Source organism: Polyergus mexicanus, unplaced genomic scaffold (genome assembly GCF_030449975.1).
Source record: "Polyergus mexicanus isolate NDT 795.1 unplaced genomic scaffold, iyPolMexi1.0 SCAF_8, whole genome shotgun sequence".
NCBI lineage: Eukaryota > Metazoa > Arthropoda > Insecta > Hymenoptera > Formicidae > Polyergus > Polyergus mexicanus.
The window spans coordinates 2,198,135-2,211,341 of NW_027223328.1; the positions used below are offsets into that span (position 1 = coordinate 2,198,135).

At 29.9% G+C, this 13,207-nt stretch overlaps 2 protein-coding genes across 4 annotated transcripts; both read right to left on the reverse strand.

Annotated features, from left to right (window-relative positions):
- Positions 1-4,301: 4,301 nt before the first annotated feature.
- Positions 4,302-7,687, reverse strand: LOC138935691 (lipid storage droplets surface-binding protein 2-like). Of its 2 annotated transcripts, none has more exons than XM_070300461.1 (4): positions 7,321-7,687; positions 5,986-6,348; positions 5,628-5,913; positions 4,302-5,246 (listed from the first exon to the last, which is right to left on the reverse strand). In XM_070300461.1, the coding sequence occupies exons 2-4, from the start codon at positions 6,295-6,297 to the stop codon at positions 5,008-5,010; spliced, it is 837 nt and encodes a 278-aa protein (XP_070156562.1). In that variant the 5' UTR covers positions 6,298-6,348; positions 7,321-7,687; the 3' UTR covers positions 4,302-5,007. The 2 variants fall into 2 exon arrangements, with proteins under 2 accessions (XP_070156562.1, XP_070156563.1); XM_070300462.1 differs by lacking the exon at positions 7,321-7,687 and adding an exon at positions 6,875-7,312.
- A 537-nt stretch (positions 7,688-8,224) lies between these two features.
- Positions 8,225-12,059, reverse strand: LOC138935618 (lipid storage droplets surface-binding protein 2-like). 2 transcript variants are annotated; one of them, XM_070300315.1, is made up of 5 exons: positions 11,956-12,042; positions 10,935-10,972; positions 9,768-10,102; positions 9,176-9,425; positions 8,225-9,081 (listed from the first exon to the last, which is right to left on the reverse strand). In XM_070300315.1, exons 2-5 carry the CDS (start codon positions 10,960-10,962, stop codon positions 8,825-8,827), a joined length of 870 nt encoding a protein of 289 aa, XP_070156416.1. In that variant the 5' UTR covers positions 10,963-10,972; positions 11,956-12,042; the 3' UTR covers positions 8,225-8,824. The 2 variants fall into 2 exon arrangements, with proteins under 2 accessions (XP_070156416.1, XP_070156417.1); XM_070300316.1 differs by lacking the exon at positions 10,935-10,972 and having other exon boundaries at positions 8,226-9,081; positions 11,956-12,059.
- Positions 12,060-13,207: the final 1,148 nt, after the last annotated feature.

Sequence of the window (13,207 nt, forward strand, 5' to 3'; positions counted from 1 at the left end):
TGCGGCTTTTATGAAGATAACATCTCTGCTTATGAAGCATAGCTTATCTACCGACCCGCCATAGATCTTTCAGCGGAAGCCCTCCTTGCCGCCTGTATAACCAACCACCATCGCCGAGACCGCCAGACCACCTTCTATAATCCATTATAGTTTCTAAAACGACCCGCAGCCCCGGGGAAACGCGCGTGGCCCGGCAAGAAGCTGTTTACGCGACCGGCGAAAACTCGGGAACACACGTGCGTCCGCCGCATCCCAGCGTACCATACGCGTGGGCGGCAGCGAGGGTGCCCGATGATTTACTCACGTGCGAACCGCTACTTGTTCCCGATGTTTTTCAGCCGACACTCCGGTGGTGTCGTTGATTGAACCGTGGACCGTACAACGCCGAGAGTCTGCGACAAACTATTGCGAATTGCTTTTATGCGACGTGCTTTTATCTATCTACATTTGCGAAATTGCGTACCTTAAAGAGCAAAAGAGATAGGATATTTTTCTATTTTTTTTCTATCTTATAACATTATCGACGTTTTTGAGATATTAGGATTATCGAAGTATCGGAAATATCGAAAAGAGTAAACGGATGGTTTTTAAACTTTAAACACAACCTTTGCGATTATTAACTTGAAATGAAGTTTAATAAGATATTTTTTTTTTCTGTAAAAGCTAACACATTTTTAATGTACAAAATATATTTAAAATCTATGATTCTCTTTCTCTTTCTCTCTCTCTTTTTTTTTGCTCCATTAATTTTATAAAAATTAATGTTTTATTTATTACATTATATATATATATCGATTTATCATATTTAAATAATATATTGAATAATATCAAAAAATAATAAAATATTTTTCTCTTTATTTCTAACGAAATATTCTTAACGTAATCTTTAAACTCTTTAATATTTCATAACACAATTATATGATAAACACATATTTTCTAAAAAGCCAAATCCATTAATATGCTACTATTTTAACTTGACTTTTACTTGATGCAAAAGATGACATTTGAACGCAACATGAAATATTTTATAAAAGACATTTATGAATTTCAAAGTGCGCATTTATCATTGAATTTAAACATACGGACATCAGCGTCGCTGCTTTGACCTATAGTTATTTGGTTCTCAAATCGGGATATGTGAGAAAGCTTCAAAGGCTACGTGAGAATAATTAAAGGAAAAAAAAAATTGTTTGCTTCATAAAAAACTTATTTTTATATTCGATGTTTAATTATATGTAAAGTTAAAGTATGTTAAAAGTAAAAAACTGTTAAAGTACAATTTCAATGAAAAATAAAAGGAATAAAATTTATATATATATATTATATTTGTTTTTGATATTATTTTAATTTATTTTATTGTAACAATTTGTATTAAAACGATTGATTTTTGAAACATCAAAGAAGACTAAATGAAAATGTTTGGGAACCTCTATTCTCTGTCACAAAACTCTATCTCCAATTTTCCGAAGTACCCTTCACACACGTTGCAACTCAACGTAATATGTACGTAAACAGCCGCGGCTTCAGCATTAAATGGTCATTTCTTTCTCTTTTCGCAGCGCTACACCCATCAAACCGCATTCCTCGAGAAAGTTGCAGCGTGCATCATACGTAGCCAGGCAGTAGTACACGTCGGGATTATCTGCGAGCACGTTAATGAAAAGACGTCGTCCTTCCGTTCGCAAATTCAGCAGACGCTGTGCGATGAGGCGGACAGGAAGGATGACGTTTTAAGAGGCATAGAGAAACGCGCGTCGACTTCCGATGATTAATGTGACGTTATATTGTCCATTATGTATGCATAAATCGCGGACGCGCGGGGATACCGCGTTTTATAGAACATAATAAAGGATAAACTTTAATGAATAGTGACAAGCAATCAAATCGCGTTTCTGGCATAAATATCAAGATATCTTGTTTGAATATTGGATGTTTAAAAAAAATGTTATTATTGAAAGAAAAGACAGGATAAAAAATATTATATCTATTATTATATATATCTAGAAATATCTATTATTGCAAACAAGGATCTTTTTTAATGCGTAATTTTATGTTTCGGGAAAAATTCGTTTTCCGCAAATAATAAACTATAATTTGGTTAATTAGCAAAGAGAGTTCGATTATAATACTCTAATTTAACATTAAGAGTTTAAAATGCTAGTCTAATATTAAGAGTCTGTCTTATAATAATACATATATTAATTTTAATCAAGTAAAGTTATGACATGTATTATTAAATATGTATTATTTATTATTATGTATTATTATGATATGTATTATTATTAAGTATTATTATGCGATATGTGTTATTATTGATATATATTATTAAAAAGTTCCTCTCTCTACGACCTTCTTGCTTTTCCTTTTTCCTTTTCGAGATATAAAGTCATCTTTCATTCGATGAAAAATGTTTGTGGCAGTTGCGTGCTAATCTCGTCTCGATCATATTCATTCGAGCCTTCGGTTGCAACGGGATTAAGTGTGAAACGACCACGAAAAAAATCGTGATAAAGATGGCGAGTCTCGCTTGGTTTCGTCGAATTTAGCTCCACGTGCGCGTATCTTCCCGTCACAAGTTTACCGGACATTCCGCATATATGCGATTCCATCATGTAGCTTCATTCCCGTTTTCCGCAGGTCGTGGCAGGGGAGAATGTGATAAATGCTCCGACACTGACATCAGAAAAATATACTCTCGTTTCTCCAATGCTCTGGCAACCCCTTATCTCCCTAGTTCGAGCCAGACTCTCCTTCTGAGAAATGGCTCGTTTAAAAAAAGCGGTCAGTCGGATTTTACGTTGGCTATTTACGTCTATTTCATCTTAACGATCTTAAGATTGACTGCACTGGCAACCGAAGTGCGAGAACAGGATTAATACACGATACATACAGAAAAATATATAGGGAGATATATATTATATATTTTTATAGCAGTATAATATCTTCAATGTACATTTTTTTTTTTTATAAAGTGTACACAAATACATTAATAAGTACAGAGAAAGAAACAAGAACAAAAATAATTCTTAGGTTCTTGTATCACTATTAATGTAGAATTGTGTGCATTCTGTCCGTTTATGAATGATTTATCGTTTTGTTACAATAGAAAGCGGAAGTTTGCTTTTGAGACGAAAACAATCCCTTATCCAGGCGGCTGACGCATTAAGACAATTTACATACAGTTGTTCTTGCATGCGTTCTATTTAAACAGAATATATGTCTCCGACTTTGCTATTAGCATTGTCAAAATAATATGTCTCTCAAACTATTAGAATAGAATTGCTTAAGGGTTTAAGTTATATATATATACGCGTGTGTCTCTCGGATATCTTTGAACCAAAAATAACAAACATCTATAAAAAAAAATCATCGCAAAACAGCTGAAAATTTGCTAATGAATACGGAACTTTATCATTAAACTTTAGAAATTTTTGAACTCTATTATATCTTGATGCAATATATATATATATAGTATACATAATTTTTTTATAATCTTTAAAATATATTTTAAATAATTTTAAAATATATATCTTTAAAATATATTTTTATTCTATTATATAATTACATTAAATGTGAAATCTTATACATATTTATATTTAATGCTCAATTTATTGGATTTGTCCAAAAATCAAGGTAATGTTATAGGACGTATAAAAAGAGCATAAATTACAGTTTTTTCATCACAGTCGTTATATCACTAAAATATTAATTTTCAGCTTTTTCTTTTAATTCGATATTCGTAATTAACATTAGACACACATTGCATTATGTCAGGATACTAATGTTTACCTTAGATATATATCATGATTGTTATCCATTCTCTCTCTTGGGAGATCGATTATATTTGAGATTAATCATCACTTTATTAAATAACATATTTTTATAGAAAACACAAATTTTACACACTCGCAAGATTTAAATGACAAACCAGTAAAATTAAAATATTAAGCTATCATGTGCAAATACTACGCTTTTCGAGTACGTATGCCTGTGTAATCACACGATATATAACAGGATATGAAAAGCGTAGTTATTTATGCATTGTGGACAAATCTTGTAAAATATCGTGCTACATTCTCAAAATAAGAATAACGATAATCACTTTGATGATTCGTCCCTGCGAATATACAACGTATTAACAATTTGACAAGCATTACTAAAATATGTTATTTCTCCATTATTAAATAGTTTAAAGATTTGAATGCATGTAACATAATAGTTAATATATATATATATATATATATATATATATATATATATATATATATATATATATAATATTTTCTTTTTATTTTTGATCTTTATCGCGTATTTGAAATTTGATACAGTGGAAACGCTTAAAAATATACAGAATGTTCAATGTTTTTTTTTTCTTTCGATTAAATACAATATTTTAAATCCCGTTTCATTACAAAATCCATAAAACATTTTATAGCTTTTTTCGTTTATTTGCTTCATGTACAAAAATCCATTGATTTTTAAGTACGTATAACTCAGAATCGCGACAATCCGAATTAAATAAACGGGATTGAATTTTTATTATTTTTGTTATTACGGGATTATACAATTAGTTTAGATTTTAGTATATACAATATAAAAAATGCATTGGAACATTCTGTATATTATAAAGAACCTTCTCTATAAAATTTGTTTATGTATATATTTCTCGAGATTCACCTTCTTCTTAAAAATAAATCGATTTTTTTTTTTTTAGCAAACGGCAGTCGGAGTTATATAAAATGCCGGAAATATGCAAATACGGAATATTATGAGAAACGGTGTCATATATCATGGCTGAGAAAGTACCGCTTCTTTTTAATCCATTCTGAACCGTGAAATTATTCCGCGAATGGTCACGTGTTTCACGGCGCTCATATTAAGTAAAATTCGCAGTTTGCAAGTAAAATATCCCGTGTCAGACATAACTTTTGTGAAAATGATAAAAAAATAATCTCCTTTCTTAAATTCTGTTGCATACGTGATTATCGCAGACTAGAGCGTGGGCTTCTAATATGAAAAGATGCAATCGCTGAATAATTTAAATGTCAAATTCACTATGGATTCCAAAAACTTGATTGCTTGGATGACCACAAGCGCGTGTAATATCAAAATGAGTATTTCTATCTTATACATATGCTGCAATCTTTCCATTATTGCATAGTAAACACGTCGCCACGCTCGGTTACTGAATTCGCACAGTCTTTCCATTGTGTGATGAAGCTTAACATGTTCGCTACATAATTTCTCTGTAAATATAAAAAGATTATAATTTTTGAAGAAAAAATATATATTCCCAACTAATTAATTATATAATTATCTTTAAGGCACAACATTTTTTTAACGTATTATATGCATGTTTTGTAAAATCAATTGCAATTGACATTGACTGTATGGCATCTATAAACGTTTTACTTTTTTTCTATACACTATTTTATTTTAGAGTAATATAATATTCTTTTTAAATTTATACTTTTTTTAAATTATACTTATATTCTATTTTAAGTATATAAACATATAAATCGTGTATCTAATATTAAAAATTGCAATCTTATTATATATAAATTTTACATTAAAAATTTTAAAATAATTACATTTAAAAAATAGAAAAAAATATATATATATATTACCTGTATTAATGTGAATTTCTTCTTCTGATGGAGGTAAGTACTTGTTAAGCATAATTTCAGCAAAATCAGTCGTGTTATCGACAGTCTTTAAAATATTGATACCTGTCTCAGTTGACATGACTTTGTCCGCTTGTTGCCAACTATAAACGCGTAAATAATGAACTTTGTAATACGTAAGTAAAGTCATAATTCTCACTCTTTGCTTGGTTTCCTGCTTTAAATCGGTAAAAGTTTTAACCGCCGGACGGAGACGTTTGGATACGATAGATTTGGTGCGATCTAAAATCTGTGAAAAGAAATATATACAGGATATTGTAAATAATAATATATACTTTGTAGATAAAAAAATATATATTACCTGTTTAGGTTCTTCTTTAATTATAGGTAGCTTTATTTCCACAAAATCAATGCCCTGGCATAATGTTTTATCCAGGGTATAAATTGGTTTCTCCATCAATCTAGCGACTGGCAAAGACTTTTCTATCATTGTATTCACCACACTTTCAACCGTGTCAAAGGCCCAGTTTAAAAATGTGTTTGTGCCTTTTATACGTTCGTAAACCTCTGTAGATTTATCCCACAAATAATTCACACTGGGTATTTTACGTGCACGATCGACAGCTTGAATTCGGTAAAATTGATCTAGGAGTTCTGTTTCCATGATTGTCATCAAACCAAGATCTCTTTTTCATGGATAAAAATGGTCCCTGTGATAGCAAACCTGCAACAATAAAAATTTAGATTAAAGTCTGAATAAAAAAATGTTATATTCATTATATTATCAAAGGCAGACTGAAGAATATGACAAGGGATAAAAATCCCATTCCCTTTAATAAATCTGCTCCTGTGCCACACATAACAAAAGTCTAATCTAATATCTTCATATCTCTCTTTTATATAATCTAGAAAATTTTCAATATTTATAAATAATTTTCAAACAAAAATTTTATATATAAATTTTAATCTATAAAATATAGCAAGAAACATATCATAACGTGTTAAATTATAAATCCAATTTAATTTTTAAAGATAAAATCCTTATCTTGCGAGAAATAATAGAAAATATAAAAAACACGAGCATTAAAAAGGTTTTACTTACATTTAATTTTATTTTTAAGTTTTATTTTATGCGAATTATTTATGAAAATATAATACATTACATTTATAAACAGAAGAACAGTTACGTGTCGCACGTTTACATGTGCAAATTTATTGAGGTGTTGTTATCAAAATAATACATTTCTTACCGTCAACGTTGCATAATGCGTATCATTATGACATTACTCCAAACATGTGATAACTCAGAATAACTTGGAGCAATAATTCGGACTATCTCCATAAGACTCCACTCAAAGCTTATACTAATTGAAATTCAAGTAAGCATAGCGTTTGCCAAGGAAAAAAAGAAAGGAAAGAAGGACATTTAAATACACACGCGCGCACACACACATATATATACCCTGATATACATTGAGTAAAGATAATATTACGACCTGATTGGAGCACAAAGCATCAGCAAGCGTTGTAGAAATGCGCGCGACTTACTACGCCTCATTGTTATACGCCCGATCGATGGCAATGTGTGGGTCAATTATAGAAACGTACTCCTCAAGATCAATGTCATGGACGCGAATTGACAGGTGCTCCGAGTCCGATATGGCTCAACAAAGGAAACCGATCGATTGACACTTACCTGACTAACGATCTCGGCGACTGGACGCGAGCTTCCCTTTAAGTTGCCCTATGGCTTTGTATATTTCCCTTTTTGCTCTTCTTTCTCTCCTTTTCGCTATCCCTCGCGAGCACTGCAGCTACTGTACCTTGATCTCTGATTCATTTCACTTCGAAATTTATTTACTGCGGCATGTCATGAAGCGCGAGCACAATTATTTATACACTTTTACACAAATGAGGTCTGCTTACTTGCTGTCATTTTTCACCCACCCGATATCGAGTTTAGATGCGGTTCTTTACCACGAGATTACGCCGCTGCTGTCAAGTTTCTTAAAATGGTTTCATTTCGGAGCAATCGTGTGTCGGTAAACTGACAACTGAGGCAGCCTACAGACAAAGACATATATTGATCCAACTGGTCTCTTGGGATAGAACGTAGTAAAATTTATTCTTTCAAGCGTTTCATTGTATTCACACTCAACAGTTTTCATTTATTTTAAATTAAAAAGACCATAAACTTTAAAAACATTATTTGTCTTTTCATTATTTAAATCAATATTATATTTGTGAATAAACTATTTTCTGTAAAATAAGCATATAAAATTTTCAATATTTCAATTTTCAATTTTCAATATTTTAATTTTGCTATTTTTATTATGTGTGTCATCCTAATCAACCCAATATATATGTTTAAATTAAAAGTTTTGCTTTATAAATTTTTATTATTTAAATTACCTGCCAAAGAATTACTCTATTCTTAATTTTTTTAACATACAAGCCTCATTCTTCTTTAATCTTCTTTAATCTCTCGGTTGGATCCTTTCATTCAATTCATACTTTTTAGATTAAATAGAATGAAACATATATATTTTTTTTCTAGAATTATATTTTATATGGTATAAAGTGTTATATCAGAATGTTTTACAAAATATATATTTGTTTTGATTCTTTATAAATATTTATAATCGTCCTTTAAGATGATATGTTTCGTGATGTTTAAAATACATTCTTATATTATGTATTAACCAATAACACTAGAAAAATTTTTGTTTTTCATAAAGACAATTCCAAATCAGCGAGATGTCGCAATTTTGATAAATATAAAAAATTTTACATAAAAAAATATTAGTAAAGCAGAACTATACGTCTTATTGTTGACCACAGAATCATGTGATTTATGTATATTATAGAATATTAAAACGTGTAGAAACATATTTGAAAGAGCTAACGAATCAATTCATTTGTGATAGAGTTCTAATAATATTACCCACAAATATCATTTTTTTCGTGCACTTTTAGCGTATTTCGCATTTTTAATAAAATTCTTTTAAAAGAAATATAAAAAAATTTTAATATACAAGTATTATATAACATATATTAAATTTGTGAATGACTAAAAATTTGCACGTTATTTTATGTGTTTCTCCAAATATTTGAAAATCCTACAGTGCGTAACGAATGGACTAATATAAATTGTACATCGCAAATTGCAACGATGAAGACGAATTAAGCGGATTTTGAATTTATTTCTTCTCCTCATCCTTTTTCTCCGTCGGACTGTCTGCCTGCTTGTTATTCGTCTCCTTTTGACCGAGGTTTAAAAAATGCGTGAGATGGAGAATAGATACTACGCTGGATATATATGTCGCCACATCTTCCTTCTTCACTGTCCTCAACTGCGCAGCAACGGAATGGTAAACACGATTAGCAGTTTTTGCCGACAGTTGACCGATTGTTTGCACTGCGTGAAGCACTTTGTTCTCCTCTGCTGAGATTGGAGCTGTAACATAATCGTCATTATCGTTATTAAGAACAATACCGATTTAACAGTTTAATACAATGTAAAAGAGTTGGTGAAGTTTCTGAGAACATACTTGGCGCATCTTCCTCTCCTTCTACAGGCGGAAAGTAATGATCTAATAAACGATTAACAAGTACACTGGTGTTGTCAATGCTTTGTACAGCCATGGTGCCACATTGTGTATTTAAAAGCTCGTTGGCCTTAGTTATACTGATCTCCTTCAGTGTAGACGCCTGTTGCGTAGCTGATTCTTTTGCCACGTTCAATTTCTCGATGGTTGGCTGCAAGGAGCTATTCATAACCGCTTTGGCTGCGTCGTAAATCTGAAAATGTAAATGTCATATTTTTAATAAATAATTAATTTCACGATAAATTAAACAAGTACTATGAATGAATTAAAAATTCTTTTATACGAATTAATTATTTCTATTTTTATTATATTTGTCTATTTATTTTCATATTCTCTTTTTTTATTAATATTTTCAGAAAGAGATTTAAAAAATACGATAAGATTAAATTCTAATTAAAAAAAAAGATTATTTTAAAATAAACGTAAAAAAAATTTACTAAGAATTTTTTTAACGCAAACTCAGAGGTTTATGCAGCTGCCGAACGTTACGCCATGCGAGAATTAAAAAAAAGGGCAGGTTTCCTTTAACGTTTACCTGCTGAGGTGGTTTCTTTACGATCGGAACTTTTTGTTCAACAATGTCTAACCCTTGGCATAGCTTCTGATCGACGGCGCTGATTTGTCCTTCGAATTTCTTGGCCAAAGGGGCCGTAAGCGGCACCGCCGTGGCAGTTGCATAATGCAATCCTGCTTCGGCAGAGTTTAGCGCCCAATTTACCAAATGATGGGAACTCTTAACGTAAGCATACGTAGAGCCCGTCTTCTCGATTGCCGAATGAACCACCGGAATATTTTTCACTCGGTCTATTACCTCAAGACGAGGAGTATTCGCGGAATTCGGCGTGGATTTATTTGCATCTGCCATTCTCTCTGCAAAATAAACAATATATTAAATTGATATTTGGAAATCTTGCCGATTTCTCGAAAATGGCATATATCAAATTTATGAATATTTGATAAAAGTATAATCACATTAAATTATACTCACTGATCTGTGTATATGGAAAGAGCTTTAAAGATTGTATATCTCTTTTAAAATAATTCATGTTTCAAAATTTGATTTACACCATTTTTCTAATATATATATATATATAGTTGATTGAATAACAATAAAACGATATAAGAATTATATGTAACGAAACCATATCAAATACATGCAAATCTAAATTAGATAAATAAGTGTGCTGGATTATATGCTCTATATTTTAAAAATTTTAAGTAAATAGTTTTAAATAATGATAATTATTTTTATTATTACTATTATTCGTGTCCGAGTACATTTGAACATTACAAATGTAAATGCGTATGAGCAATGAATACAGATCTTTGTACCTTTGGTAACCGATGAGTCAATCTTGTTGTTTAACTTGTTATCTAGTTTACGTAAAGCCAGACATGTACTTTGATACCATTACCATATAATAGATATAAGAGACCGGTTACGTTTACTCCATCTTTTCTCTAATGTATCTATGTGTGCGATCGGCAAATTAATAAAAAAAAAAAAACACAATCGGTGCGCAAAAAAATCTATTGCGATACATATTAATGTAAATATATATCTAGTTTGGTGTCTTATACATATTTAATCGACATGCATGTGCGAAAATGTTTCAAAGAGAAATTGCACAGTGTCGAAAAAAAATTATTGCATACGACATCAAGTGCTTTGAATTTTATTATGCACGCTAATGTACTCAACTCATCATGAGATTATGCGCGTAGTACATGATTCATCCGCTAAAACAAACGAGAAAATAATAGCGAACTGTCATTCTGCGTTTATATTATATTTCTGCTGTATAAAATATATACAGAGCGTTTTTTGAAAATAATATTTTTTTCACTTGCGCACCACACACATATTTCGTGACTTATTTAAAATGTTTTTCCATAGAAAAACTTTGATATTGCATTCTTTTTATAGCTTAATTTTATTAATTCTTCTTCTTTTTCTCTCATAATATTATTTTAATAGATTAAATTAAAATTCTGTTAAATTAATTATTCTTTTATTTTAGCATGTAGTACATACTATCTGTTATAGATCGAAGTTTTGTAAAATTCTTGATGCAATTCATATATACAATGTATATATAATACGGTTTTATTTAAAAATTATTTTTACAATAGGCAATTTACACAGGTAGAGCGCGACTTATCTGCAATATTGACTTAAGTGCTAATTTTATATCTGGGTATAATCCATACAGCATATGAACATCCCCTTACGAAGAAAGATTATTGATGTTTGTTGTAAAATATTCATCCTAGCTTTAGATCAAGTTACAATATGCAATAGAGTAGTTACTCGTAACGAATGCAATATAATCAATGAAATATTACACATTAATTAATGTGTTTTAATAAAGAATAATGTAATTACATTAAAATATTTACTACTTATTTAAAATGCAATAAAAATTACATTTGTTAATATATTTATAATTACTACTCTATTTTTATTACGTTAAATTAATTAACGTAGTATTATTTGTTAAATAACAGCAACAATGCAAAAAATAATAAGATAAAAAATGTGATATTGGGTGGTATGATGTAATAATAACGTCAGTTTCTTATAGTAAGTTTTAGATTATTTTTCAAAAATGTTGTTATATGAAAATATAGTTTTAACGCAGCGTATATATATTCTATATCCGGTAAATTTGAAGATCAGTATCACGATGCTGTTTTCTCGTTTTATTTTATATTATACTTACATGGATGAGTTGTTGAAAAAAATTTATCACTAAAGTCAGCTGTGAATCACCGATTTACATGAAGCACCGGGTGAGACTGGCGTTATATCGGCGTCAGAACTCGTAAGTATCTGAGAACATCAAGTAGAGGGGACCGGAACAGTAACGTCAAAATCAAATGTCCCCTGAAAACAAAAGTAACAAGAAAAATTTTTTTCATTTTATCTTCTCTTTACATAAATTTTTTTAGGTTTTTATAAAAATTTAGAAGATTAAGGAAAATAAAGATATGTCATCAATTTTATTACAACATTTAGGATTATTTAATTATTTTTTGTGTAATATTCTGTTAGTATCCTCTTTTTTTTTTAATTATTTGTCTGTTACTTAATTTCCTAGCATTTCTTTTAGTAAATACCTAATAGATTACGTAATTGCTTAATTTTAATGTTAAATAAAATATTTATTTAACTGAGAAAAATTTCTTTTAACAAGGATTATTTAAGCATTTTTTTAATACGAATTATATATTAAATATTATTACACCATTGTTTATTCAATTTTATCGTATGATAGTTTAATTCATTTTTATAGTTGGGTTTCGCGTAACATATATACGTCTGTGATCTCATTTGTGCTTCTGCGCAGTAAGAAGAAACGTTCTACAATACCCATGACGTGGCGGTCACACACACTCTTACTTGCATTCTACAAATATATGTGAAAATCATGTGAATAGCCGACTGAGTTGTCCCTACGAGGAATAATGAACAAAAGTTATGGCACTGTCCAATGTGCAAACCTGACGCAATTTTTCTTTTTTTTTATGTCACTTGAAGATATTTGCATTGTCACATATGCGTTTCTTTCTTGTTGTTCTATTATTAAAATAGAAATTTTATCATATACGATAATGTATATTTTTAAAATATTAAATGTTTAACAATGTGTTGATTATGAGAGGATAATTGCATTATAATAAATATATAGATCTTTAGAGTTTCACTGTATTTAAATTTTTTTCATATGACCAAAAAAGGATTCAAATTATCGAGATATAAGACTTATAGTTCCAATAAATAAAGAGATTAGAAGATTAAAGGAAACACACACACACACACAATCAAAAATATAATATTCTCTGTTTTAAATATTAAATTTATTATTTCGGAGCTTAAATTATTTCAGATTTAAAAAACAAAAAATAAATGCTTTATTATCAAATAATTTGATCAAGTAATTTAAATAACAAGGATAAGAAAAAAATTACATT